Here is a 27,324-nt window from a genome sequence, read left to right on the forward strand (position 1 = left end):
AGACAAAAAAACAAAAAACATACAAACAAACAAAAAAGAAATGAAGAGACATTTGCAATACTGTGACCTCCAACCCCATGAGTTTTCCATCTCTGTTTTTGCCCGGGAAGTCCTGGTCATGTCATGGCTACAAATTTTCAGTGGAAAGAAACATTACCGATAAAATTGTCATTGTGGAGGTATGGAGGCCTGGGGACTTTGATAAACCTGGGTGTGTGTGTCATCAGGACCTGTGTCCACCTTACCTGGGCTGAGCTTGTTGACAAGACGCTCTGCCAGCCTGCACCCCTCAGCCAGCTGCTCTCGGAGGTCCTGACCCTGGGACTTGTTAGGGTCATCAGGAGTGAGGAGGGCCTTGAAATGCTTATTCAGTGACCGGGAGGCGTCTCTCCTTTCCCGTAACTTCTCCCGTAACTGGGTCAGCTCTTTTGCCTGAGAGTGAACCAGGGCTTTATATTGCCTACGGTGAGACAGCAGAGAACATTTAATAACGGAAAGGGCTGAGCGATCAGTTCTAATACTGCAACGGAGGTTTATGTGAGAATGTCCTCAAGGAGCCCTCCAAGCAGAAGGTCACAACATGTTTGGGGAAATGCCTGTGGCCAATAGCAATTATATATGTGTGTATATATATATATATATATACACACATTTTTTTAGGCAGGGTGCAATGGCTCACGTCTGTAATCCCAGCACTTTGGGAGGCTGAGGTGGGCAGATTAACTGATGACAGGAGTTCAAACCCAGCCTGACCAACACGGTGAAACCCTGTCTCTACTAAAAACACAAAAATTAGCCAGGCATGGTGGAGCATGCCTGTAGTCCCAGCTACTTGGGAGGCTGAGACAGGAGAATTTCTTGAACCCTGGAGGCGGATGTTGCAGTTAGCTGAGATTGTGTAACTGCACTCCAGCCTGGGTGACAGAAATGAGGCTCCATCTCAGAAAAAAAGAAAAAAAAATCTACATCTCTATATATAATATATAGATATCAAATATATATTTAAATAAAGGTTTTCTCTGTATCAGAGAGAGCTCCTATAAGATCCTTTAAGATGTTCCATTCATTTTTTTTCTTCTGTAAACCAGTCAGTGCCTTCCTAAATCAATTGCAAAAGGATGTCCTTTCAGTTCCTTACTTTGGCCATGGACATTTCTATGTGAAAATTCATATAGTGCACCTTGCAGTGACTGGAAACAAGCCATGCACAGAAATGTGGCCAGGTGCAGATGGGGTGAATTGGAAAGATGAAAGAAGAAAAGAATGACAGCTCAAGAAGACAATATTGATTGAATGAATGAGTTGCTGCAGTCAGTCAGGAGGTGACTCTGACTAAGAGAAAATGGGGTGGTGATCACACACCATTTTGAGGGTATTAAATGCTGCTGGGTGGTTTGTTTTCTTTTAATGAATTTTGGTTATGCAAATTTCAATTCAACAATTAGTTGTTTTAAAAAGAGAAATCAAAGATCAAGAAACAACTGTAACCCATAACTTGCTAAGATTACTGTTCTGCTTTATGAATATTTGTGTGAAATGTGCCTGGCAGGTAAATGCCTGCCCTTGTCCTGACCCAGCTTAGCTCTTAGTTCTCCCAGCTGAACTGCTGCACTTCAGAGATTCACACCCCTGCCCACCTGCCTGTCCCCACAGCGTCTGCTCACCTGAGCTCCTCAGCTTGCTTGAGCTTCTCTGCCAGCTTCTCCTCTATGAACTGCACTTCATCCCTCAGCACAGAGTCGATGATGTCTTTGTCCTCTTCACACTCTGAGAAGAGACAGTCACGCCTGCCTCAGTGGAAGGCTGGACATGCTGGTGTGGTCACTGCCTGCAGAGCAGGTGGCAGTGTCCACCCCAAGGACAAAAGCATCCCCAGTACCAGACTGTAGTGAGAGATTTCCTCATTTTTAATTATCAACCTCCCAACTTTCTGGCATCTGATACTCTCCAACTTAGAGATGGAGAAAAAGAAACTCAGTGGTACATCAAGTCACTTGACAGGATGATTCACCTGGAATGAGGCAGAGTCAGAATTTGTAGTCCCTGAGGTCTGACTCTGAGTCCTGGGACACTTTCCCAAGACTTGCAGCCTCTCCTGTCAAACACTCTACTAGGGCATGAAGTAGTGATATCCTGTATAGTAGGAAAGGCCGTTAGGACTATGGGACTCATGGATTCCCTGGTACTGGGAATTTCAAGCACAAATATGTCAAAGATTTAAAAAATCATATCTGAATATAATTATATAAAATATGAGGCATAAGACCCTGAGATCATCATAGAAATATGACCAAATACTAATAAAGTTTGAATTAAGTTAGAAACAGTAGAATGAAGAACTAATAGATAGTGTTTACTCTGTGCTAAGAATTATTCTGGGAGAATTAGAAGAAACAGGTCGTGTAATTCTTGCAACAATTTACAGAGGTAGGTATTATTATAGTACCCAATGAACAGATGAGGAAACTGAGGCACAGAGAAGACAGGCAACTTGGATGGAGCTCAGGAGACTGGCCCAGGCTCCCTGCTCTGCACACTGCACTGCTACCTCCACAATGTCTTATGTGCTGTCTTTCTTCCTCTTTAGAATACGAGCCTGTGCCCCAGGAAGCAGGACCTCCCTCTCAGCAGGGTACTCCCTGCTTTTCATGCTGTCACTTATGGATGACACCGTTACTATTAGGAGCAGCCTCCTCTTTGAGCTCCTTAGAGCAGGTACTCTGTACTGTCGCCATGTTTCCGCCTGGGTTCCCTGAAGAGAGATTTGCCTATAGGGCCTCAAAGAAGCTTAAACTGAATGACAGTTCATTAGTTGCAGACATTTAGACCAACAGACTAGATGTTATTTGTCTGCAGGATCTTCTAGGGTACAGAGACCATTCTCGTAAACATGATCGAGCATCTTGTTGAGAAAAACAAGTGATCTGTGCCTGTGTCAGAGGTCAGTAGGCAGGATTTTAACTCTAGTCCCACCTCACATCGGACTGCTAACGTGGAAAAGCTGCTAACCACGTTGTGCCTCTGTTTTCCACCCTTAACACAATCAAGTTAAAATACCCATTTCTGTTTTCCTAGAACTAAGGAAAGGATGAAATTAATTTTGATTAAGAGAACGTTCGGTGTCCCAGAGAGAAGACAGCAGCTGATTCATCACTTTCGTGATGGTGAATCTATAGAACTTACTGTATTTCTTAAGTTGTTTAGCCAGAGAGTAGGCAGTAGCTTGACTTATAAGAAATTTCTCTTTGAGGTCTTTGAACTGCTGTTGGCTCTCTGCCAGCTGGGAGCGCAATTCCTGGTTGATTTCTAGGATTTTCATCTCTGCCCTGTCATGGGACAAATGTACGGCAGTTACCACCATGCTGACATTTGTGGCAGAAGAGTTCAAACAGGGACTGGGGAGAAGTCCAGGCACATGATGGGTCAAAAACTAATGAATCAACTAGGTTTATTCAGGACTGAGGGATGACAACAGCTGGAATTGTTGACTTACGGTTGAGAAGAACTTGATCCACACAACACAGTCGTTGAGAGTCCTTAACTGAAAAAAAAAAGCGCTTAGGATGCCTGAGCTCAGAGCCGAAGGCACTGCCTGTAGCTCTGCCTCTGACGAGAGTGAGGTGGGTAGCAGCCAGCGTGCCAGGTAACCGTCTGCAGTTGCAATAACAGAATTAGAAGGTGGGGGTGTCATGGAATCTTAGGAGCCCTGCATTCCAACTGCCCAGGCTGTGTTGAAACCCAAAGTCCCCTGGTCTCACCCGACAGTCATTGATGGGGACCATTTCTTCACCAGTCACTCTCAGTGTCTGTGCACCCTTGTGACAATGCCATAGACTCACCTCTTTCTCAATACATCTAAGCATATTCCTCGTTGTTCATCTCGTGTGTGTATAAAATCATCAAGGTAGAGATAGTTTCCCAAATGGTTACATTTTCTTAGTGCTAGTCAGGAAGTCATCCCACCTTCTCTAAGTTAAAACAGATCCTAAGGCTTTTCCACAAATGAAATATTTCAAACTTTTAAACTGCCATGGTATCTTCTGGGCTCTGCATTTTTTTTTTCTGTACCTACTGAAAAGTTCATCAATAATTTATTTTTAAAAATATTTTTCCCCTGGCTCAGTATTCTCCTGGCTGCATCCCATTATTATGTTGATTTCTTTTCTCTGACTAAGGCAGCATCTTGGCTTTTCATTACACTTAAGACCAGTTCACATCCCTATGTGCAAATCTCTACCTCTATCTGCAGGCTGATTTGTTTTCTTAATGTCACTGAACACTTGTTTGATACTTGTCACTTGCCAATATTATTCTGGTCCCACAAGAGCTCTTTTCAAGGTATCAAATGATCAAAATCATTTGTGTATAGCCCCTGAAAACATGTTTGAACATATATTTTGGGAAGTCTTGTAAATCTGATGCTATTTTGTTGTTTTCATTTAGTTTTCCCATGTATTGAAAGGAAAAGGAACTGGGCCATCAACACTTCTTATGGAATATTGTTGGAGATATCCATATATATATATATGATATAACACCATTGATGTGTTGTTGCCTTTCACTAACAATCTGGCAAGATCATGGTCATGGTCGGGGTGTTTGATGATCGTCAGTGTTCCTGTGCAGTAGAAGCTGAGTTTGGGATGAGAGGGATGACTAGGAACCACCTCCTCACTTTCTCAGCTTTTTTCCTCACCTAGATTTTGTGAGGCTAGAACTTGGGAGATTGTCCCGTAGCCCAGGTCTCCTAAGTTTGGCTGCTGGACTTGCATGAGTTGAAGGTATGATCAGTGTTACACAGGCTACACAGCATTCAGGTAGAAGTGAAGGAAGGAGGGCTGGGTCAATCCCATTTGAAAACCTGCCTCTCAGCAGCCTGCACCATCCTCCAGCTACGCTGTGTAATGACAGTGCTTTGAGATGTATCAGAGGCCGTAAATACATCTATTTTCTGGTGTTTGGGAGACCTGACATTCTGTGCCAGAATGAAAAGCTCTCAAGTTTCTTCATTTTACAAATGATGAAACTGCAGGTTCACAAAATTACAGGATTTACTAGAACTTGAAGTCACCCAGCGATGAGTTTTGAGCACTGCCAATAAAAGCAATCAATAATTATTCAGAAATTGTTCATAAAATCCATATAATTCAGTAGATTCACATAATTATTCCATAATTATTAACTTCCAATTTGTACTAGGCATTTTGTTTAAAAGTGTACACATAGTTGGATATTATATTTTCATCATAATCCTTAAGGTCGTATTATCATCTGTAAGAAACAGGTAAAAAACCTGAAAAAGAGGGATAGCAAATCATGTATTTGACCATAGTTCCATGCTTTTGTTTCTGTGGTTTCATTAGAATGACCAGAATGAGTCATGAGAAGAATATTCATTCTTGTATCATTTTCCAGGACCTAGGTGTGCCCTCCTAGAGTATTGGGCCCAAAATTCACAAGTGTCTGCACCTTGCTTTAACAGTCAGGAAATAGTCTCTATCACCTGGAATTTCTCTGGAACTTTGGAATATACAAAAGAAGTATGAGACTTGGGTCTGCCCTTGGCTCTACTAATTCACTCTTCTATTGAATAGCAATGATTCTCATTAAGACTTTGGCCTTTTTATAACCACGATATATATTTTATGGAGAAGATTTTACTCTTGGTTCTATTTAGAAAGAATAAATTTCAGCTATAGTTTAAGTTTTATGTCCTGGACTTAATATTTTTTTTCTAATTTCTGTTTTGAGATTAAATTCTTATGTAAATAGGAAAATACTTGTTATTACTTATAAGAGCAAATTAGTTGTTGGTTTCAGTTTCTGAAGTAGAAGCACAAACTTTTGTTTTTAATCTTTGACTATCCCCATCAGCACTGCTCATTGTCTCTCAGTGTGACCTGGCCATGCTCCTCCACTTACCCTCTTCCTGCTGAACCATCTCCACACGCTGTCCAATTCACGCTCCTCCCAAATCTCCCTAAAATGGGTCCAGGTCTCAGGATGTCAGACACATTCCAGATACAAAAGCAACTCATACCGCAGAGTGGAGAGCTGGGTTCCCACTTTTCTGAGGTTGGCTGTCATGTCCTAGGACAGGAAGGAATGCTTTCCCTTTTTAGGGTGTCTTTTCTTCATGTCTCAGTGCCTCTGATCTAGTGAACACAAATGTCCTGAACGTGAAAGAACTTGCTAAATGTCTGGTTTCTTGTTATGTGGCTTGAATAGATTTATCAGACTTTTTTACTTACTCATGTCTGCTGAAGTTTGAATCTTAGTTTGAAGTGTGATTTTTTTTTTCTTGTAAAGTGAGCAGTTTGCAGAAGATTGGCCCTGTTGCTGTGCCAAAAGAGGTAAACTTAATTTCAACTCAAAGCAAGCTTGAATTCGAAACTAGGGCTTCCACTCTTTCAATACTGGACTCTCATTGCCTGAGGCATGTGTCCTGAAGGACTCCTGTCTCTGCTATACTGAGGCTAAGGTTAAGAAGAGCCCAGCAAGCAGGGTCTCCTTCACTTCTAGCTTCCCCCAAAAGTTTCTCCTGAGTTTTAGAGACTGTATTGAAAATATTCTTGCTCTGCTTTTGTGTTTTGGCTTTGGAATGATGTGATGCAGCTCAGTGGTTCCTAACACCAAGTTGATCAGGGTAAGAAACACCTGGGAAGGTTAGTGATAATACAAGTTTATTGTCCTCCTTGCAGGGATTCTGATTCAGTGGGTAATTTATAAATAATATAATTTTAATTGGCTCAAAGTTATCCAGGCCATACAGGAAGCATATTCCTGGCATCTACTTCTGGTGAGGGCCTCAGGAAGCTTCCAATCATGGCAGAAGGCAAAAGGAGAGCTAGTGCATCACATGGTGAGTACAGGAAAAAAAAGAGAGCGGAGGTTCCAGACATCTTCAAACAACCAGATCTGACATGGACTAACTGAGCAAAAACTCACTCATTACCAAGGGTATGGTGCTAAGCCATTTATGAAATATCTGCACCCAAAATTCAATATCTCCCACTAGACACCACCTTCAACATTGAGGATCACATTTCAACATGAGATTTGGAGGGCACAAACATCCAAACTATATCATTTCACTCCTGATCCCCTAAATCTCATGTCTTTCTCACTTTGCAAAATAGAATCATCCCTTTCCAATAGTCCCCAAAATCTTAACTCATCAAATCCAAAGTCTCATCTGAGACTCAAGGCACATTGCCTCTACCTATGAACATGTAAAATCAAAACGAGTTGTTTACACCCATGATATAATGGTGGTACATGCATTGGGTAGACATTTCCATTCCAAAAGTGAGAAATTGGCTAAAAGAAGGGGTAACAGGCTCCATATACGTCTGAAACACAGCAGAGAAGACATTAAGTCTTAAAGCTCCAAAATAATCTCCTTTGGCTTCATGTCCCACATCCTGGGCACACTGGTGTTTTGGGCCAACCTTGCTCTTTCTAGTGGCACCAATACCAAGGCCTTAGGAAGCTCTGCCACTGTGGCTTTTCTATGCTGAGGTTGCAGACTGCTGGTGGCTCTATCATTCTTGTGTCTGGAGGGCAACAGCCCCCTTCCTATAGCTCCACTTGGCAGTGCTCTGGTGGGGACTCTTGCTGGGGGGCATCCAATCCCACATTTCCCCTCTGTACTGCCCTATTAGGGACTCTCAGTGAGGGCTCCACTCTGGTTGCAGGCTTCTTCCTGGGCGTTTAGGCTTTCTGATACATCTCTGAAATCTAAGGGGAAGCTGACAAGTCTCCTTCACTTTTGTGCTCTGCATACCTGCAGACTTAACACTGAATGGAAGCTGCCAAGGTTTATGGCTTGTGCCCTCCAGAGTGATGGCCTAAGCTGTAACTTATCCCCTTTGAGCCAAGGCTGGAACCAGAGTAACCAGGATGTGGGGAACAGTGTTTTGAGGCTGGGAAGGGCAGTAGAGCCCTGGGCCTGGCCCCTGAATCCGTTCTTTCCTCCTAGTGATGTAGAATTTTGCTCTGTAGCTTAGTTAGGTCTGAGTTCTTGTCTCATGACCAGAAAGAATTAGGTACGTGAACACTGGAAGTGAGTCAGGTGGAAGTTTTATTGAGTGATAAAACAGCTTTTTGTGGGGAGGGGATACAGGGGTGGTCCTCCTGCCCAAAGGCAGGAGAGTTCCCAATGTGGATGAGCCTAGGGCTTTTTATGGGCTCAGAATAGGGAGTACATAACAATTGGTTTATGAGTATGCAAAAAAGGTTAAGGCGAAGACAGCACTCAAAGGTTGACACGATAGTGTAGGAAACCAATTAGGAAAGGGTAGCTAGATGTAAAATAAGTAAAGGATGGGATCAACCAGAGGAAAACACACCAAATGGGAAGGTGGGTTCTCAGTCTGGTCCTAGGATTTACCAGGGAGAGTTTCTGACTTGAAGGTGGGGTTTCACCAGGCACCTGTCCCTCTCTGCCTAGACATTTGTTGCCTCCCATCTCTATCATTGCCTGCTCTGAAGATGCATATCTTACTACCATTAGAACAGGGATGAAGACTGATCTCAACTGCTTCCTCCTGACAGGGGGCATTGTATTGGGAAGATGGCAGTCAGAGCTCCCTCAGAGGCCTAAGTGTTTCTGGTAAAAGGGAGCCATCATCTGAAGCTCCAGTTGCATGGCCTGCAGTCAGGAAGAGACAAACTGGGTTATCAGAAGATACATATCAAAACAAACAAGGTGGGTGAGCACAGCTCAAAAATCCCACAGTTGCCACACACCCAGATAACTGGTGGCTATAGTATGCCTGCCAAGATTTGGGTGCATGGGGTTTGGCTTTGGTTAGCTTCCTTGATCATATTTTTTCAAACAAAGAAACTTCTGGGTTATGGGGACCCTATTTATTCCTATTACCTGGCAGCATTTGCAGAATAATTGCCCAGAACTAGAATATTGATCTAGATTTTTTATATTACTCATCCCTTTTGCCTCTTAGCTGCAGCTGGGGATCACTGATTGGTTCACAGGGATAAGCAGGCTTAGTTGGAAATGTAGGCAAACACTTTAGAACAACTAATGAAATTAGAATGTAATGACAAAAGTATGGTAAGTTTTGAAACATAAATTTTCTCTCTTCAGTCCTCATTTTTGTCAAAAGCAAACCATGATAAGACTACTTTTTTTTTTTTTTTTTCAAAATAGACTTTAGTCTTTTACTTGGCCTGATTATTTGCATAAAGTGCAGCAAGGATAATTATTTTTCACATAGGCTTTTAAGTTGGTTTTGATGGAACTCTGTTCTACAAGACATCTCAGATAAGACCTTTTAAAGCTGAGACCAGCCAAGGGTTTGTACCCTCAAATACCTATGAATTGGATAAATTATTCTCTTCTTGAGGTTTCAAGAACATGGGCTCCTGGACCTGTTAGAAAGTGACATTTTTTACCGCAAGTGAGGAACCCTGTACAGGGACTGTGTAGACAAGTTATGAGGTCAGTTTTCCCAGGGAGCTCTTATTGGCTCTGCAAGTCCAGCTAGATTTCTTAAAGGGAAGAACATCCTTCCAGTCAAAGCTTTGGTAAAACAACCACTTTCTCCAATTGTGCCCTGATGCAAAAGAAAATGAATTCTTATTGCACTGATGCTAACAACTGTATTGCCATCAGTTAAGAATTCTCACAGATAGTTTCCAAATTCTGGAGAAGCCAGGCAGAGAGAAACAAATATACTCCAAATTTTGTTCACAGGAGTATACCTTAATCAATTATTAAAGACTATAGATAGCTCAAAATAAATTTTCTTGATTCCTAAAAACAAGGCTCAGCAACATTTTAAACAAAAAGATTAAAAAGATTACTTTAGCTTTCTATTCAGTCCATTCTGTTAACTCTTGTTTTGCTTGATATTCATGAGCATTTCAGCTCTTCATGAGTCCTGTACATTTTTTTCTTTATTCCAGTGTCACAGTCTCCAATATAGGAAACCTGCTTTTAAGAGCACCTGTTAAAGTCCTGTAGTTAATTATAAACCATCTTTTGAAAAGGATCAAAACAACAACTGTCTGTGAATGACAAAATATCCAGGGTAGTTACAGTCAAAAACATGATTGATAAAGAAATGTGGTAATTTCTGTGGTTTTCAATAATTTAACATAACCTTAATTATGATTGATAGCATATACTCAGACATTAAAATTTAGAAATCTAATGTCAACATGTCAACTAATCCTGTTTACCTCTCTTTTGGATGCTCTATGGGCCCTCTGTAGCATCCAAAAGCTAGGGGTCAGAAAAGACAATTTTTGAAGCTGAAGTTCAATTTTGGGAAGCCTCTTAAATATGTTAGAGGTTCAAAGCACTTGATATGTAAAATAAAATTCCAGGTTATCACAAGTCATTTAGTCAAAATGATAACTCAAGATTTTTTTTTAAAGGCAAAATCTTTTCATCATCCTTTACTATTAATTCCAAAATGGGGGTTGTGGTGTCTTCTCTGTTTTTCCCCAGGAGTCCTAGGCTATCAAAAGTTATCTTAGGGCCTCTCATGTGTGCATTAAGAGTGGCAAGACAAAATAGAGAAAAGTAATTCAGCTGACTGAGAAAAAAACCTTTTTTCAAAAAAGCAGGATCCAAGAAGAGAAAAACATAAAGGACTTTTAAATATTCCTATAACTTGAATAGCCACTTTTAATTAAGCTGTGCACTGTTTAAGAAAATGCTTTCAAATCCCTTGTTACCTGACTTTAGCCATGACAAGTAGTCTATATTTCTGGCTCTTGAACTTTACTAACAGTAATCTCACAGCTGAAACCAACAGGCATCAACTAAGGTTATGACTTAACCACAAGTGTACGAGGTATTTTCGAAGAGTTGGTAAGCAGTTTTTACAAAATCTCGACCCTTTAAAGGTAGCTCAGAGAAAGGAAGATTTAAGAAAGGAAGCTAGAAGTTGTTCACAGAGCGGAAGAGAATCAGCAAATGGCAAAAGTCACACAAGATATGTGTGACTTTTAAACAGAAAGTACCCATTCCCTAAGCTGGGATTGAACTCAGACCACCATTGTAAAATGGCTGAGATTTTAAAAAAAGTACTGCCACATGGTTATAGGTCATGCTTCCAGGGACGTAAAACAAGATGAAGACCAGTTTGTTACTGACCAGTTTGCTGGGCTGGCTTGAACAGTGAGCTTAAGGGATCTTAGGCTCACATTCTATCCTCAGGTACACCTTTTTGTGACAGAACCATATGGAAAGACACACAAAGCCCACCAGATTGGCTACAACTCAAGATTAGCCTCACAAATCCTTATTTCCATTAATCAAAACTGTTCCAAGGATATAAACAGGGATTTTATCATTTATTTAACCATTTACACAGGGAGAGGGAGGCTAGAAATCTAACTGGTAAGAACTTTTACCCTTTTGCCAGCATGTCACGCTTCTGGGTTCCTTTCCCCCAAGCTCCATTTTAAGCCAAGTAGTTTCAGATTTGGGGAAATTAACTTTTCCCAGTTGGGGGGGGCGGTGGGAGTGTCCTGTGGTATGGGGACATAATTCTCCATCCTTGAAGAGAAGGCAGAGAAGAAAAAGAGGAAATAGGTGAGTTTTTCTCAAAGGAGTCCCAGTGATTCAGGAGGCATTTGGTGGAAGATTATTGGCTATTCACCTAGACAGAGGGAAACAAGGTGTCCCTAGTTCCTTTTACTTCCTAGTGTATAGCCAGGCGAAGAAAGACTGTGGGCATGTGGCAGAAGGGGATGGTGAGTGGGAAATGCTAGCCAGCTCTGTGGGGCCTTTGATCCCAGAGACTGCCCTGGGGCCTGGGCAGCAACCATACCTTATTCCCACCCCACATGGCTGTTGGGGCTAGGGTGGGGGATACCCTTAAGAATAGACAGAAATTGCATTGTTCTGAATTGCATATCTGATGACTGGGCCAAAGGGTCGGCCTACCAAGTATTATCTCTGCAGTTTGCAGTCACACCCTTAAAAGAAGAGAGAGGAGCCATTTCAAACTCTGAAAGAAGGAAGGAAAAATACCATAGAAAAGTCTGGAAGTCTTAGCTGACTTCAGAAAAAAGTCTGAGGATGAGAAGGCTCAGAAACAAAAGTGAAAAAAAGGTGGTGTGTGTGTGTGTGTGTGTTCCACATTTTACCCACCATTCCTTGAATCCCTGTATGGGCCACCAAAATGGCAGGATTTTTGCTCTATAGCTTAGCTAGGTCTGGGTTCTTGTCTCATCACCAGAAAGAATTAGGCACATGGACACTGGAAGAGTGAGTCCTGTGGGAAGTTTTACTGAGTAATGAAACAGCTCTTTGTGGGGAGGGGATGTGGGGGTGGTACCCCTACCCAAAGGCAGGATAGTTTCCAATAGGGGCTTTATATGGGCTCAGAACAGGGAGTGCATGCTGGTTTGTGAGTACGCAAAAAAGGCTAAAGCAAAGACACCATTCAAAGGTGGGCATGATAGTGTAGAAAACCAAGTAGGAAAGGGTAGTTATATGTAAAATAGGTGAAAGGTAGGGATCAATCAGAAGAAAGCATACCAAACGGGAAGGCAGGTTCTCAATCCAGGCCAAGGATTTACCTGGGACAGTTTCCAGCTTGAAGGTGGGGTTTCACCAGGGACCTGCCCCTTTCTGCCTAGGCATTTGTCTGCCTCCGGCCTCTATCACTAAGCCTCTGGGCTGCTCCAAAGACTTTTGAAATGCCTTCAAGGTCTTCTTCCCCTTGGCTTGAATATTAGCACTTTGTTCTGTTTTTGTCATTCTAGTCTCTTGAGCAAGTTCTACACAGCCTTCTTGAATTCCCCTCCTCAAAGTGCTTTTTCTTTTTCTAGCACATGGCCAGACTGCAAATTTATCAAATTTTTATGCTCGCTTTTCTATTAAATATAAGTATCAACTTTTTATTTGCTTCTACATCTGATTATAGGTTGTTTAAAAAAGCCATGCCACCTCTTGAATGCTTTGCTCTTATTAATTTCTTTTTCCAAATACCATAAGTCATCACTTTTAAGTTCAACCTTCCACAGATCCCTAGGACTTAGACACAATGCAGCAAAGCTTTTTTCTAGGGTGAAATATGAGTGACCTTTACTCCAGTTCCCTGTAACTTCCTAATTTTCATCTGAGGCCTTGTCAGTCTGGACTTCACTGTCCATATCTCTGTTAGCATTTTGGTCACAATCATTTAGCCATCCTCTAAGAAATTCCAAACTTTGCCTTGTCTTCGTATCTTCTTCTGGGCCCTTGGAACTCTTCCAACTCTGCCCATTACCTGGTTCCAAGGCTGCTTCTACATTTTCAGGTATCTTTATAGCAATGCACCAATCTTTGGTACCAATTTTCTGTGTTAGTCTGTTTTTGTATTGCTATAAAGAGATGTCTGAGACTGGGTAATTTATAAAGAAAAGATATTTATTAGCTCACAGATCTGCAGGCTGTACAGGAAGCATGCCACCAGCATCTGCTTCTGGTGAGAACTTCAGGAAGCTTCCAATCATGGCAGAAAGTGAAGGGAAAGTCAGTATATTACATGATGGGAACAGAAACAATAACAAGAGGGGGAAGGTTACAGATTCTTTTTTTTTTTTTTTTTGAGATGAAGTTTTGCTCTGTTGCCAGGCTGGAGTGCAGTGGTGTGATCTCGGCTCACTGCAATCTCCAGCTCCCAGGTTCAAGCAATTCTCCTGCCTCAGCCTTCTGAGTAGCTAGGACTACAAGCAGGTGCCATTATGCTCAGCTAATTTTTGTATTTTTAGTAGAGACAGGGTTTTACCATGTTGGCCAGAATGGTCTTGATATCTTGACCTTGTGATCCACCCAGCCTCCCAAAGTGCTGGGATTACAGGTATGAGCCACCATGCCTAGCTGGTTCCAGATTATTTTAAACAATCAGATCTTGTGTGAGCTGATTGAGAATCTACTAATTACCAAGGGGTTTGTGCTAAACCATTCATGCGACATCTGCCCTCATAATCCAATACCTCCCACTGGGCCCCACCTCCAACATTGGGGATCATTTCAACATGGGATTTGGAGGGAATAAACATCCAAACTATATCAGTTGGGTTAGATCCTTCACTCATTCTTTAAACATTTTCTCATGGTAGTTGTATGATTTCAAGCAAATTACCTAACTCCCTGTACCACAGTTTTCTTATTTGTGAAATGGAGATATTAGTATTAGTATAAAATGGGGATATTTTAGGGATGCTATGCAGATTAAACAAGTTAGTACAGGCAAGTATTTTGAAAGCACCTAGAATTTAATGTGTTCACCATTGTGTCAGCCTATATGTTTTTACCTTCACCTTTCCCCGATGAAAATGTTTTCCTCCTTTTCCACTAATCCATTCAAAGTAGTGGAAATTTGAATTTCTCATTCTTCACCATTCAGTTTCGTTACTATCCTATTTATGTAGACAAAACCTCTCCATCTCTAAATTCCTATAACTCTTACAAGTCAGAACTACTCCCCTTGATTCCTTAAGTAAGGGCTGTGGTCGCTAACAGCTGTGGTCGTTATAATTTATGACTCTTCTCTTTAGATTTCTTGTCACCCTGATTACATTAATTGAAAATAGCATCAAGTTTTTCACAGCAGGTCTGATGAAGGGTCTTATTTAAAATGTTAAGCAATTTAAACTCTACACCATGGTTTCTTAGTGTTTGCTGTACATTTGAATTCCTAAAGTTTAAAACAAAAAATCCCAGCTGGGCGCGGTGGCTCATGCCTGTAATCCTAGCACTTTGGGAGGCCGAGGTGGCAGATCACCTGAGGTCAGGAGTTTGAGATGAGCCTGACCAACATGGCAAAACCTCATCTCTACTGAAATACAAAAATTAGCTGGGCATGGTGGCCTATAGTCCCAGCTACTCGGAAGATTGAGGCAGGAGAATCATTTGAACCTGGGAGGTAGAGGTTGCCATGGGCTGAGATTGTGCAACTGCACTCCAGCCTGGATGACAGAGTGAGACTCCGTCTCAAAAAATAATAATAAAAAATATAAAATCCCAATGCCCAGGCCAATCCCATATCCTAGACCAGTTAAAACAGAAACTCTGGGGTGGGATTCATGCATGAGTGTATGTTAAGCTCCCTAGATTCACACTTAGATTCCGAGAACCATGCTTGCTTTTGAAAGTAAGAGGGATAATTTAAATGGAAGCTTTAAGCAGCACCCTGAACGTGTTTTCCAGGTAGAAATGTGGTGGAAAAGGATGGAGATTGAAGAATTCTAGAGAGGGAGAGCAGCAGGTGCAGCATGGCACTGTGAAAGACTGCATCCTGTTGATGGAACAGGGTTAAGTTGAAAGCAGTTATAGGGGACTGGGAAGAGGTAGGAGATGAGTAGTTTGGGTCAGTGCACAAGAGCTTCTCACCTTTAAGGGTTTAAGGTTGGGTAGTGACCAAATCTGACTTGTGGCCTGCAATGGTCAATTTTGGAAAAAATGAGAGGATTGTTTGGAGGAGGGAACTAGACTGGAAGAAGCAAGAGACAAGTTAAGAAACTCTTCTAAGCTCGCCATGCAGGATGACCAGGGCCTGGACCAAGGCAATGAGGCATGGAGGTGACATCACTAAGCCAAAGTCCCTTGAGTTCACTTTAATGAGAGCAGAGTAGAGCTGCCCTTGGCTGCTTGGGATTCCTCTCCCAGGGCAGCTTTCTTGTTGCCCTGAGCAGCATGCCCACTCATTTGCTACTCAAGGAGGGAGCTTCTTAGTCATCACTCAGAACTCCATGCAGCCGCTTGCTCCGCTCATCCCAGCTGTTCCCACCCCTTCACTAATTCATTTTTCAATCTCTCTATTTCTCACCATTTCCAGAGTCATGTCCTTCATGCGGAAGAGTGGTAGTTGCCTCCTGCAGGGTAGTCATGGCCCCTCTACCCACCCAGGGTTCCACCTTTAACACCAACCCACGGCTCAAACTCCAGATGTAGACACTCTTGCCACCTCCCCCTTGTTCTTAGGCATTTGGAGATAAGAAATGTTTCATTGTCCTCTTCTACCACTCTGAGCTTTAGGATCCTCTTCTGGGGATTCTGGGCTACTCAAAACCCACTCCTTTGCAGTGTTCCCCAGTTAACCCACCTGTCACCATCCCTTCATTCCACTTTCCAATTTCATTCCACTCTTCTCCCTTATAACATGCTCTCCTGGAAAAAGTAGTCTTTGGAGTGAGACAGATCAGGATTTGAATCCTAACTCCACCATGTACTTGGACAACTCACCCAGTATTTCTTATTTCACTATCCTGGATGATAAAATGAAGATAGCACATTTTGTTTCACAGAGTTGTCATAGAGAATAATTAGTATAATCTGTCCAAAGTATCTAGCCAAAGCCTGATTATCTCCTTCTCCCTACAGAGGATGAGACCCCATTCATTTTGCCATTTCCCTCTCACTTCCCCTTTCTCTCCTTTTATTTCTCTAGTCCTACTGCTTTGGTAAGATCTATAGAAAAGAACTCTGAGGCTCCATCCAGCCTCATCTTTGCCACTAGCTAGTAAGACCTTCAGCAAATTACTTCTTTCTCTGTGCCTCAGTTTCTTTTTCTATAAAAGAAAGCACTCCAGTAGATCACGTCTAAGGTCATGTGCCCCTGAAACATGCTGTGAGATAAAGCCAGTGTGAAATCCCATCTCCTTCATGGGGTCTTTCCCACTGTTAAAAATAGTGGTGACTCCTCCTTCACTCACAGTCCACTGCCTTGTTGCAGCATGTTCCTTCTGTTTATTTTTGCTCCTCACACTAAAAATGTTATCCTTAGGATTTATGTCAGAATGGCTGGAGGCAGGGTGGTAGAATTATTTCTGCATGTTGATATGAGGAGTCTCTGTTCTTCAAGAACAAAAATGTTGCCCTCAAGGGGAAAAGCTGTCCTTTTTGGAGGTTGTATCCTCTCCAGCCCTACCCTTACAGGATCCTGATGACAGAGCTTGGACGAGTTTATGATGAAGCCTGAAACACTCAGCTTCCCTCCATCCCCTCCTCCCTCCCTTCCCCCTCTCCCCTCTCCCTTCCCTCTTCCCTCCTGCCCTTTTTTCCTCTCCCCTCCCTTCCTGTTTCCCTCCCTCTCTCCTTCACTTAGTGTAGGCTCGCAAGAGTTACATGAAAACATTTAACCAAAATACATTTCAATCTACAGATTCAACATAATCCGCTTACATGTTCACACATTCTTTCCTTTATTTAACAAATTGTTGTTGGATGTCTATTATGTGTGAAGTACTGTGCTAAGCTCTGAGATTGTGAACAAGAATAATACATGGTTTTTGCTTTCCAGGAATTTACCGTCCACTTTATTTATTTAACAAAAATCTTATTATGATGTGCCACACTGGGCTCTCTAGAAGCAGTCAGTACGGAGTGAGATGTTGATTAGGGGTTAAAGCCTGTGAAAGGAAGAAGGAAGAAAGCAGAAATGGGCAGCAGAAGTTGAATGCTGTTGTAGGCCTGATAGAACTCCAGGAACCCAGAGGTGAGCTCTGAGCCATAATCGCTCATCAGAGTCATCTGCCAGGGTGGGGTCTTTATGTCCCTGTGTGTTCATTTCCTAGGGCAGCTATAACAAGCTACCACAGACCGGGTGGCTAAAAGCAACAGGTCTTTGTTTCCACAGTTCTGGGGGCCAGAGTCTGAAATCAAGGTGTTGGCAGGGCCATGCTCCCTTCAAGGCTCTGGGGGGAACAGTTCCTTCCTCTTCCAGCTCTGGGTGGCTCCTGGCATTTGTTGGCTTGTGGCCACATCACTACATTATCTGTTTCTGTCTTCACCTGACCTTCTCTGTGGGCTGAGTCTCAAATCTCCCTCTGCCTTTTACGTATTTGTTTTGTTTAGTTTGTTTCTAGAAGACTTATATTTTTAAAGCAATTTTAGGCTCACAGAAAAATTGAGAGAAACATAAGAAGACTTCCCATGTAACCTCTGCCCCACACTGGCACGCCTCCCAATTGTCAACAGCCCCCCCCCCAGAAGGGACACTTGTACAATTGATAAAGCTGCATCGACACATCATCATCACAAAAACACATTTACATTAGGGTTTACTTGTGGGTGTTGCACATTCTTAGGCTTAGACAAACATAATGACATGTATTCGACATCCCTCTGCCTTTTTCTTATAAGGGCATCTGTCATTGGACTTAAGGCTCACCCTGAGTCCAAAATGATCTTATTTCATTTCTTTATCTAGTCCACCTTAGCTTGGTAGACTAGATAAAGAAAATGCAGTACGTATATACCATGGAATACTACACAGCCTTAAAAATGAAATTATGTCCTTTGCACCAATGTGGACAGAGCTAGAGGCCATTATCCTAAGTGAATTAACACAGAAACAGAAAACCAAATACTGCATGTTCCCACTTATAAGTAGGACCTAAACAATGAGTACACATGGGCACAAAGAAGGGAACAACGGACACTGGGGCCTACTTGTGGGTGGAGGTTGGGAGGAGGGCAAGGATTGAAAAAAACTACCTCTTGGGTATTATGCTGATTACCTGGCTGGCAAAATTTTCTGTACGCTAAATCTTTGTGACATGAAATTTACCCATGTAACAAGCCTGCACAGGTACCCCTTGAACCTAAAGTAAAAGTTGGAAAAAAAGAGTATTCTTCACTTAATTACATTTGCAGAGACCTTTTTCCCAAATAAGTTCAGGTTCAAAGGTTTTAGGAATTGGGGCATGGATCTGCCTTTTTGGGCCCACCATTAAACCCACTGCACTCTGCTTTACTGTCACCAAATGTGGACTGCCTCAAGAAGTGTGACCTTCAGAGATGCTGCTCTATGCAACTGAGGCTGATGCTAAAGGAGTTGACAGGCGAAGGCTGTCTGATGACCATGTTCCCTGCAGATGGGAAGCAAATGTTTCCTTGAAAGGGTATCTGGATGCTACGTCTTCTTAACTACCACATTGGCCCATATTTCCATGCTAGAAATAAAAAAGTCGTGACTAAAGTCAAGCCAAGTCCCTGACCTCACCACCCTGGCAGTCTAGGAGGGGGAGATAAGTATTAATCAAATAACCCCACAGCTGCAGATAAAGTCACTTCAGTGGTAAGTGCTACCAAAAAGAGGTACATGTGACCATAAGAATATGTAGAGGGGAGACCTGCAGGTGCTTTCTCCGAGAGCAGAGAACAGTATTTAGGATAGAGGGAACAGCATGTGCAAAGGGTGGGTCATCATGCATTCAAGAAAGTGAAAGGAAGCCAGTGAGGCTAGAGTTAGAGAGCAAAGAGTGGCGAGATGTGGCATGAGACTGGGGAATGTGGGGACTGTTCCAAGTGAGGGGCTTTGGGGCATGTAGAAAGTTTGACCTGTATCCTTAGAGCAACAATTTTTTTTTTTTGAGTCTCACTCTGTCACCCAGGCTGGAGTGCAGTGGCATGAGATTTCAGCTCATTGCAACCTCTGCCTCCCTGGTTTGAGAGATTATCCCACCTCAGCCTCCCAAGTAGGTGAGATTACAGGTGAGTGCCACCATGCATAGCTAAGTTTTGTGCTTTTAATAGAGATGGGGTTTCACCATGTTGGCCAGGCTGGGCGCAAACTCCTGGCCTCAAGTGATCTGCCCACCTCAGCCTCCCAAAGTTCTGGGAGTACAGATGTGAGCCATCATGCCTGTCCAGAACAACAGAATTTGACTGAAGAATTTCAAGAAAGGAAATATGATAAGGTTTAAGAGTGGCAAAATAAAAATTGAATTTGAAGGAGAGAGAGATACATATTGCCGTGTGATATGGGTGGGCTGTGTCCCCACCCAAATCTCAACTTGAATTGTATCTCCCAGAATTCCCTTTGTTTTGGAAGGGATCCAGGGGGAGGTAATTGAATCATGGGGCTGGTCTTTCCCATGCTATTCTAGTGATAGTGAGTAAGTCTCATGAGATCTGATGGGTTTATCAGTGGTTTCCACTTTTGCTTCTTCCTCATTTTCTCTTGCCACTGCCATGTTAGATGTGCCTTTTGCCACCCACCATGATTATGAGGCCCCCCCCAGCCATGTGGAACTGTAAGTCCGATTAAACCTCTTTTTCTTCCCAGTCTCATATGTCTTTATCAGCAGTGTGAAAAGGAACTAATACAGTGAATTGATACCAGTAGAGTGGGGCATTGCTGAAAAGATACCTGAAAATGTGAAAGCGACCTTGGGACTGGGTAACAGGTAGAGGTTGGAACAATTTGGAGGGCTCAGAAGAAGATAAAATAATGTGGGAAAGTGTGGAACTTCTTAGAGACTTGTTGAATTGTTTTGACAAAAATGCTGATAGTGATAAGAACAATAAGGTCCAGGCTGAAGTTGTCTCAGTTGGCGATGAGGAACTTGTTGGGAACTGGAGCAAAGGTGACTCTTGTTATGTTTTAGCAAAAGGACTGGTGGCATTTTGCCCCTGCCCTAGAGATCTGTGGAACTTTGAACTTGAGAGAGATGATTTAGCGTATCCAGTGGAAGAAATTTCTAAGCACCAAGGTATTTAAAATGTGACTTGGGTGCTATTAAAAACATTCCATTTTAAAAGGGAAACAGAGCATAAGAGTTCAGAAAATTTGCAGCCTTACTATGCAATAGAAAGGAAAACCCCAGTTTTTGAGGAGAAATTAAAGCCCACTGCATAAATTTGCATAAGTAGCAAGGAGCTGAATGTTAATCCCCAAGACCTTAGGGCAAATGTCTCCAGGCCATGTTGGAGATCTTCATAGCAGCCTCTCCCATCACAGGCCCAGAGGCCCAGGAGGAAAAAGTGCTTTCGTGGGCCAGGCCCAGGGTCCCCATGCTGCTTGCAGCATAGGGACTTGGTGCCCTGTGTCCCAGCTACTCTAACCATGGTTGAAAGGGGCTAATGTAGAGCTTGGGCTGTGGCTTCAGAGGGTGGAAGCCCCAAGCCTTGGTAACTTCCACATGGTACCAAGCCTGCAGGTGCACAGAAGTCAAGAATTGAGGTTTGAGAGCTGCAGGGCCAGAGCCCTCATGGGGAAGATCTGCTAGGGCAGCATGGAAGGGAATTGTGGGGTTAAAGCCTCCACACAGAATCACTATTGGGGCACTGCCTAGTCAAACTGTGAAAAGAGGGCCACTGTCCTCAGACCCCAGCATGGTAGATCCACTGGCAGCCTGCACTGTGTGCCTGGAAAAGCCACAGGCACTCAAAGCCAGCCTGTGAAAGCAGCCAGGAGGGAGGCTGTACCCTGCAAAGTCACAAGGGTGGAACTGCCCAAGACCATGGGAACCCATCTCTTGCATCAGCATGACTTGGGGATGAGACCTGGAGTCAAAGGAGATCATTTTGGAGCTTTAAAATTTCACTGCCCTGCTGGATTGCAGACTTCCATGGGCCCTGTAACCCTTTTGTGTTGGCCAGTTTCTCCCATTTGGAACAGCTGTATTTACCCAATACCTGTACTCCCATTCTATCTAGGAAGTAACTAGCTTGCTTTTGATTTTACAGGCTCATAGGTGGAAGGGACTTGCCTTGTCTCAGATGAGACTTTGGACTGTGAACTTTTGGGTTAATGCTGAAATGAGTTAAGACTTTGGGGGACTGTTGGGAAGGCACGGTTGGTTTTGAAATGTGAGGACCTGAGATTTGGAGGGGTCAGGGGTGGAATAATATGGTTTGGCTGTGTCCACTCCCAAGTCTCAACTTGAATTGTTATCTCACAGAATTCCGTTTATTGTAGAAGGGATAGAGGGGAAGGTAATTGAATCATGGGGGATGGTCATTCCAGTGCTATTCTCATGATAGTGAATAAGTGTCACAAGATCTGATGGGTTTATCAGGGCTTTCTACTTTAGCATCTTCATAGTTTTCTATTGCCACCACCATGTGAGAAGTGCCTTTTGGGAGGACGATCCAAGATGGCCAAATAGGAACAGCTCTGGAGTGCAGTTCCCAGTGAAAATGCAGGGGGTGAGTGATCACTGCATTTCCAAATGAATTTTTACTGCCCACAGACCAGGAGATTCCCAGGTGGAAAAGTGCCATGAGTCTCCAGCATGGCTATTTCAGCCTGTGCAGTGGGTCTCTGCAGAAAAACTCACACAAATCTGAGCACCATTTCAAATGGCATCTGGAACACCTGGGAGACAGAGTCGCCCCTTCAACTGAAAGGGTGCTGAAACAGGGAGCCAGGTGATCTGGCTCAGTGAGTTCCACCCTCACAAAGGCTAGCAGTCTGAAATGCTCTGGATTCAGAGTTTCACAGCAAGCACATCTGGACCCAGGATGGTCCAGCTTTGTGCCTGGAAGGGTGTCCACCACTACCAAGGTAGTCTGCCATTACTGAGGCAGTCCACCATTAGTGAGGCAGTCCACCATTACCAAAGCAGTCTGCCATTATTGAGGCAATCTGCCATTACTGAGGCAGTCCACCTTTACAGAGACAGACCGGCATTACTGAGGCAGACCACCACTACCAAGGCAGTTTTAACTAGACTTCTATAACCAAAACAGCAAGGAAGTTCACATAGCAGCTGGGCAGAGCCCACGGCAGCTGAGCAATGCCTCTGCTGGCAAACTGTGACTTGACCTCCTTACTGGACAGGGCATCTCTGAAAAAAGGCAGCAGCATGTCAGGAACTTTAAATAAGGCCCCACTTTCCAAGGACAGAGCTCCTGGGAAAAAAAGGAGGTTATGAGCTCCACTGCAGCAGACTTAACTGTACCTGCCTAGTAGCTCTGAATGGAAAAACGGAGCTCACAGCTCAGTGCTTGAGCTCCTATAAGGGACAGACTGTCTCGTCAAGCAGCTCCATGACCCATGTATATTCAAAGAGACTCCTCATAAAGGAGAGTTCAGGATGACATCTGGCAGGTATCCTTCTGGGACAAAGATAACAGAAGAAGAAACTGGCAGCAACCCTTATTGTTCTCCAGCTGCTGCAGGTGATCCCCAGGAAAGCAGGGTCTGGAGTGGACCTCCAGCAGTCCTAAGGCAGAGGAGCCTAACTGTTAGAAGGAAAACTAAAAAACAGAAAGAAATAACTTCATCATCAACAAAAAGGACATTCACTCACAGACCCCATCCGAAAGTCACCAACTACAAAGACCACAGATAGATAAATCCACAAAGATGGGAATAAACCAATGCAAAAGGATGAAAACACCCAAAACAAGAATGCCTCTCCTCCTCCAAGGGATCACAACTCCCCACCAGCAAGGCAACAAAGCTGGATGGAGAATGAATCTGAAGAACTGATAGAAACAGGCTTCAGAAAGTGGGTAATAACAAACTTCTCTGAGCTAAAAGAACATGTTCTAACCCAATGCAATGAAACTAAGAACCTTGAAAAAAAGGTTTGATGAAATGCTAATGATAATAAACAGCTTAGAAAAGAATATAAATGAATTGATGGAGCTGAAAAACAAGAGAACTTCGTGAAGCATACACAAGTTTCAATGGCTGAATCGACCAAGCAGAATAAAGGATATCAGAGATTAAAGATCAACTCAATAAAATAAAATGAGAAGGCAAGATTAGAGAAAAAAGAGTGAAAAGAAATGAACAAAGACTTAAAGAAATATGGGATTATGTAAAAAGACCTAATCTACGTTTGATATGTGTACCTGAATGTGATGGAGATACTAAATCCAAGCTGGAAAACACTCTTCAGGATATTATGCAGGAGAACTTCCCTAACCTAGCAAGTCAGGCCAATATTCAAGTCCAGGAAATACAGAGAACACCACAAAAATATTCCTGAAGAAGAGCAACCCCCAGTTACATGATCGTCAGATTCACCAGGGTTGCAATGAAGGAAAAAAATGCTAAGGGCAGCCAGAGAAAAAGGTCGGGTTACCCACAAAGGGAAGCCCATCAGACTCACAGCAGATCTCTCAGCAGAAACCCTACATCCCAGAAGAGAGTGGGGGCCAATATTCAACATCCCTAAAGAAAAGAACTTTCAACCAAGAATTTCATATCCAGCCAAACTAAGCTTCATAAGTGAAGGAGAAATAAAATCCTTTATGAACAAGCAATTGCTGAGAGATTTTGTCACCAACAGGCCTGCCTTACAAGAGCTCCTGAAAGAAGCATTAAACTTAGAAAGGAACAACAAGTACCAGCCACTCCAAAAATGTGCCAAATGGTAAAGAGCATTGGCACAATGAAGAAACTGCATCAACTAATGGGCAGAACAACCAGCTAGCATCAAAATGGCAGGATCAAATTCACACATAACAATATTAACCTTAAATGTAAATAGGCTAAATGCCCTAATCAAAAGATACAGACTGGCAAATTGGATAAAAAGTCAAAAGCCATCCAGGAAACCCATCTCACATGCAATGATATACATAGGCTGAAAATAAAGGGATGGAGGAAGATTTACCAAGCAAATGGAGAGGAAAAAAAAAAAAGCAGGAGTTGCAATCCTAGTCTCTGATAAAATATAATTTAAACCAACAAAGATCAAAAGAGATAAAGAAGGACATTACATAATGGTAAAAGGATCAATGCAACAAGAAGAGCTAACGACCCTAAATAAATACACACCCAATACAAGAGCACCCAGATACATAAAGCAAGTTCTCAACGACCTACAAAGAGACTTAGACTCCCACACAATAATAGTAGGAGGCTTTAACACTCCACTGTCAATATGAGACACGTCAACGAGACAGAAAATTAACCAGGATATCCAGGACTTGAACTCAGATCTAGACCAAGCAAACGTAATACACATCTACAGAACTCCCCACCCCAAATACACAGAATGTACATTCTTCTCAACACCACATCACACCTACTCTAAAATTGACCACATAATTGGAAGTAAATCACTTCTCAGCAAATTCAAAAGAACAGAAATCATAACAATCAGTCTCTCAGACTACAGTGCAATAAAATTAGAACTCAGGATTAGGAAACTAACTCAGAACCGCACAAATTCTAGGAAACTGAACAACTGGCTCTTGATTATTGACTGGATAAACATGAAATAAAGGCAAAAATAATAATGTTCTTCAAAACCAATGAGAAAGAAGACACAACATACCAGAATCTCTGAGACACATTTAAAGCAGTGTCTAGAGAAAAACTTATAGCAATAAATGCCCACATGAGAAGTAAGAAAGATCTAAAATTGATACCCTATCATCGAAACTGAAAGAGCTAAAGGAGCAAAATAAAAAAACTCAAAAGCTAGCAGAAGGCAAGAAATAACTAAGATCAGAGCCAAACTGAAAGAGATAGAGACATAAAACAAAACAAAACAAAAACATTCAAAAAAAAAATCAATAAATCCAGGAGCTGGCTTTTTGAAAAAATCAACAAAACAGACTACTAGCCATATTAATAAAAAAGATAAGAGAGAAGAATCAAATAGATGCAATAAAAAACGATAAAGGTGATATCACCACCGATTCCACAGAAATATAAACTACCATCAGAGATTACTACAAACAGCTCTATGCACACAATTCAGTAAACCTGGAAGAAATGGATAAATTTCTGGACACTTGCACCATCCCAAGCCTAAACCAGGAAGAAGTTGAAACCCTGAATAGACCAATAACAAGGGCTGAAGTTGAGGCAGCAATTAATAGCCTACCAACCAAAAAAAGCCTAGGTCCAGATGGGTTCACAGCTGAATTCTACCAGACATACAAAGAGGAGTTGGTACCACTCCTACTGAAACTATTCCAAACAATCCAAAAAGAGGTAATTCTTCCCAAATCATTTAATGAGACCAATATCATTCTGATACCAAAACCTGACAGAGACTCAACAAAAAAGAAAACTTTAGGCCAATCTCCATGATGAACATAGATGCAAAAATCTTCAAAAAAAATACTGGCAAACCAATTGCAATAGCACATCAAAAAGCTTATCCATCACGATCAAGTAGGCTTCGTCATGGGGATGCAAGGCTGGTTCAACATACACAAGTTTATAAATGTAATTCACTACATAAACAGAACCAAAGACAAAAACCACATGATTATCTCAATAGATGCAGAGAAAAGGCCTTTCACAAAATCCAGCAGCCATTTATGCTAAAAACTCTCACTAAACTAGGTATCGATGGAACATATCTCAAAATAATAAAAGCTATATATGACAAACCCATAGCCAATATCGTACTGAATAGGCAAAAACTCACAGCATTCTCTTAGAAATCTAGCACTAGACAAGGATGCCCTCTCTTACCACTCCTATTCAGTATAGTATTGGAAGTTCTAACCAGAGCAATCAGGCAAGAAAAAGAAATAAAGCATATTCAATTAGGAAAGGAGGAAGTCAAATTGTCTATTTGCAGACGACATGATTGTATATTTAGAAGACCCCATCGTCTCAGCCCAAAATCTCCTTAAACTGATAAGCAACTGCAGCAAAGTCTCAGTATACAAAACCAATGTGCAAAATTCACAAGCATTCCTACAAACCAATAACAGACTTAAAGAGAGCCAAATCGAGAACGAACTGCCATTCACAATTGCTACAAAGAGAATAAAATACCTAGGAATACAACTAACAAAGGATGTGAAGGACTTATTCAAGGAGAACTACAAACCACTGCTCAAGGAAATAAGAGAGGACACAAACAGATGGAAAAACATTCCATGCTCATGGTTAGGAAGAATCAATGTTGTGAAAATGGTCATATTGCCCAAAGTAATTAATAGATTGAATGCTGTCCCCATCAAACCAATGACCCTCTTCACAGAACTGGAAAAAACCACCTTAAACTTCATATGGAACCAAAAGAGAGCCCGCATAGCCAAGTCAATTCTAAGCAAAAAGAACAAAGCTGGAGGCATCACACTACCTGACTTCAAACTGTACTACCAGGCTACAGTAATCAAAACAGCATGGTACTGGTACCAAAACAGAGATATAGACCAATGGAACAGAACAGAGGCCTCAGAAGTAATGCCACACATCTGCAGCCATCTGCTCTTTGACAGACCTGACAAAAACAAGCAATGGGGAAAGGATTCCCTGTTTAATAAATGGTGTTGGAAAAACTGTCAAGTCATGTGCAGAAAGCAGAAACTGGACCCATTCCTGACATCTTACACTAAAATTAACTCCGGATGGATTAAAGACTTAAACATAAGACCTAACACCATAAAAACCCTAGAAGAAAAGCTAGGCAAAACCATTCAGGACATAGGCATAGTCAAGGACTTCATGACTAAAACACTAAAAGCATTGGCAACAAAAGCCAAAATAGACAAATGAGATCTAATTAAACTCCAGAGATTCTGCACAGCAAAAGAAACAATCATTAGAGTGAACCAGCAACCAACAGAATGGGAAAAAATTTCTGCAATCTACCCATCTGACAAAGGGCTAATATCCGGAATCTACAAGAACTAAAACA

At 42.2% G+C, this 27,324-nt stretch overlaps 1 protein-coding gene across 1 annotated transcript in view; it reads right to left on the reverse strand.

Annotated features, from left to right (window-relative positions):
• The window catches only part of LOC108306191 (putative neuroblastoma breakpoint family member 5), an 18,940-nt gene extending 15,302 nt beyond the window's left edge, over nucleotides 1-3,638 (reverse strand). Inside the window, exons 1-4 of the mRNA XM_037736789.1 lie at nucleotides 3,494-3,638; nucleotides 3,184-3,395; nucleotides 1,665-1,767; nucleotides 246-460 (exon numbers count right to left, since the gene is read on the reverse strand). Coding sequence (XP_037592717.1) covers nucleotides 246-460; nucleotides 1,665-1,767; nucleotides 3,184-3,361 — 496 coding nt within the window. The 5' untranslated portion in view covers nucleotides 3,362-3,395; nucleotides 3,494-3,638. The remainder of the gene's footprint in view (nucleotides 1-245; nucleotides 461-1,664; nucleotides 1,768-3,183; nucleotides 3,396-3,493) is intronic.
• Between the last annotated feature and the right edge of the window lie 23,686 nt (nucleotides 3,639-27,324).

The sequence above is a fragment of the Cebus imitator genome, unplaced genomic scaffold (genome assembly GCF_001604975.1).
Source record: "Cebus imitator isolate Cc_AM_T3 unplaced genomic scaffold, Cebus_imitator-1.0 Scaffold0, whole genome shotgun sequence".
In the NCBI taxonomy this organism is placed as follows: domain Eukaryota; kingdom Metazoa; phylum Chordata; class Mammalia; order Primates; family Cebidae; genus Cebus; species Cebus imitator.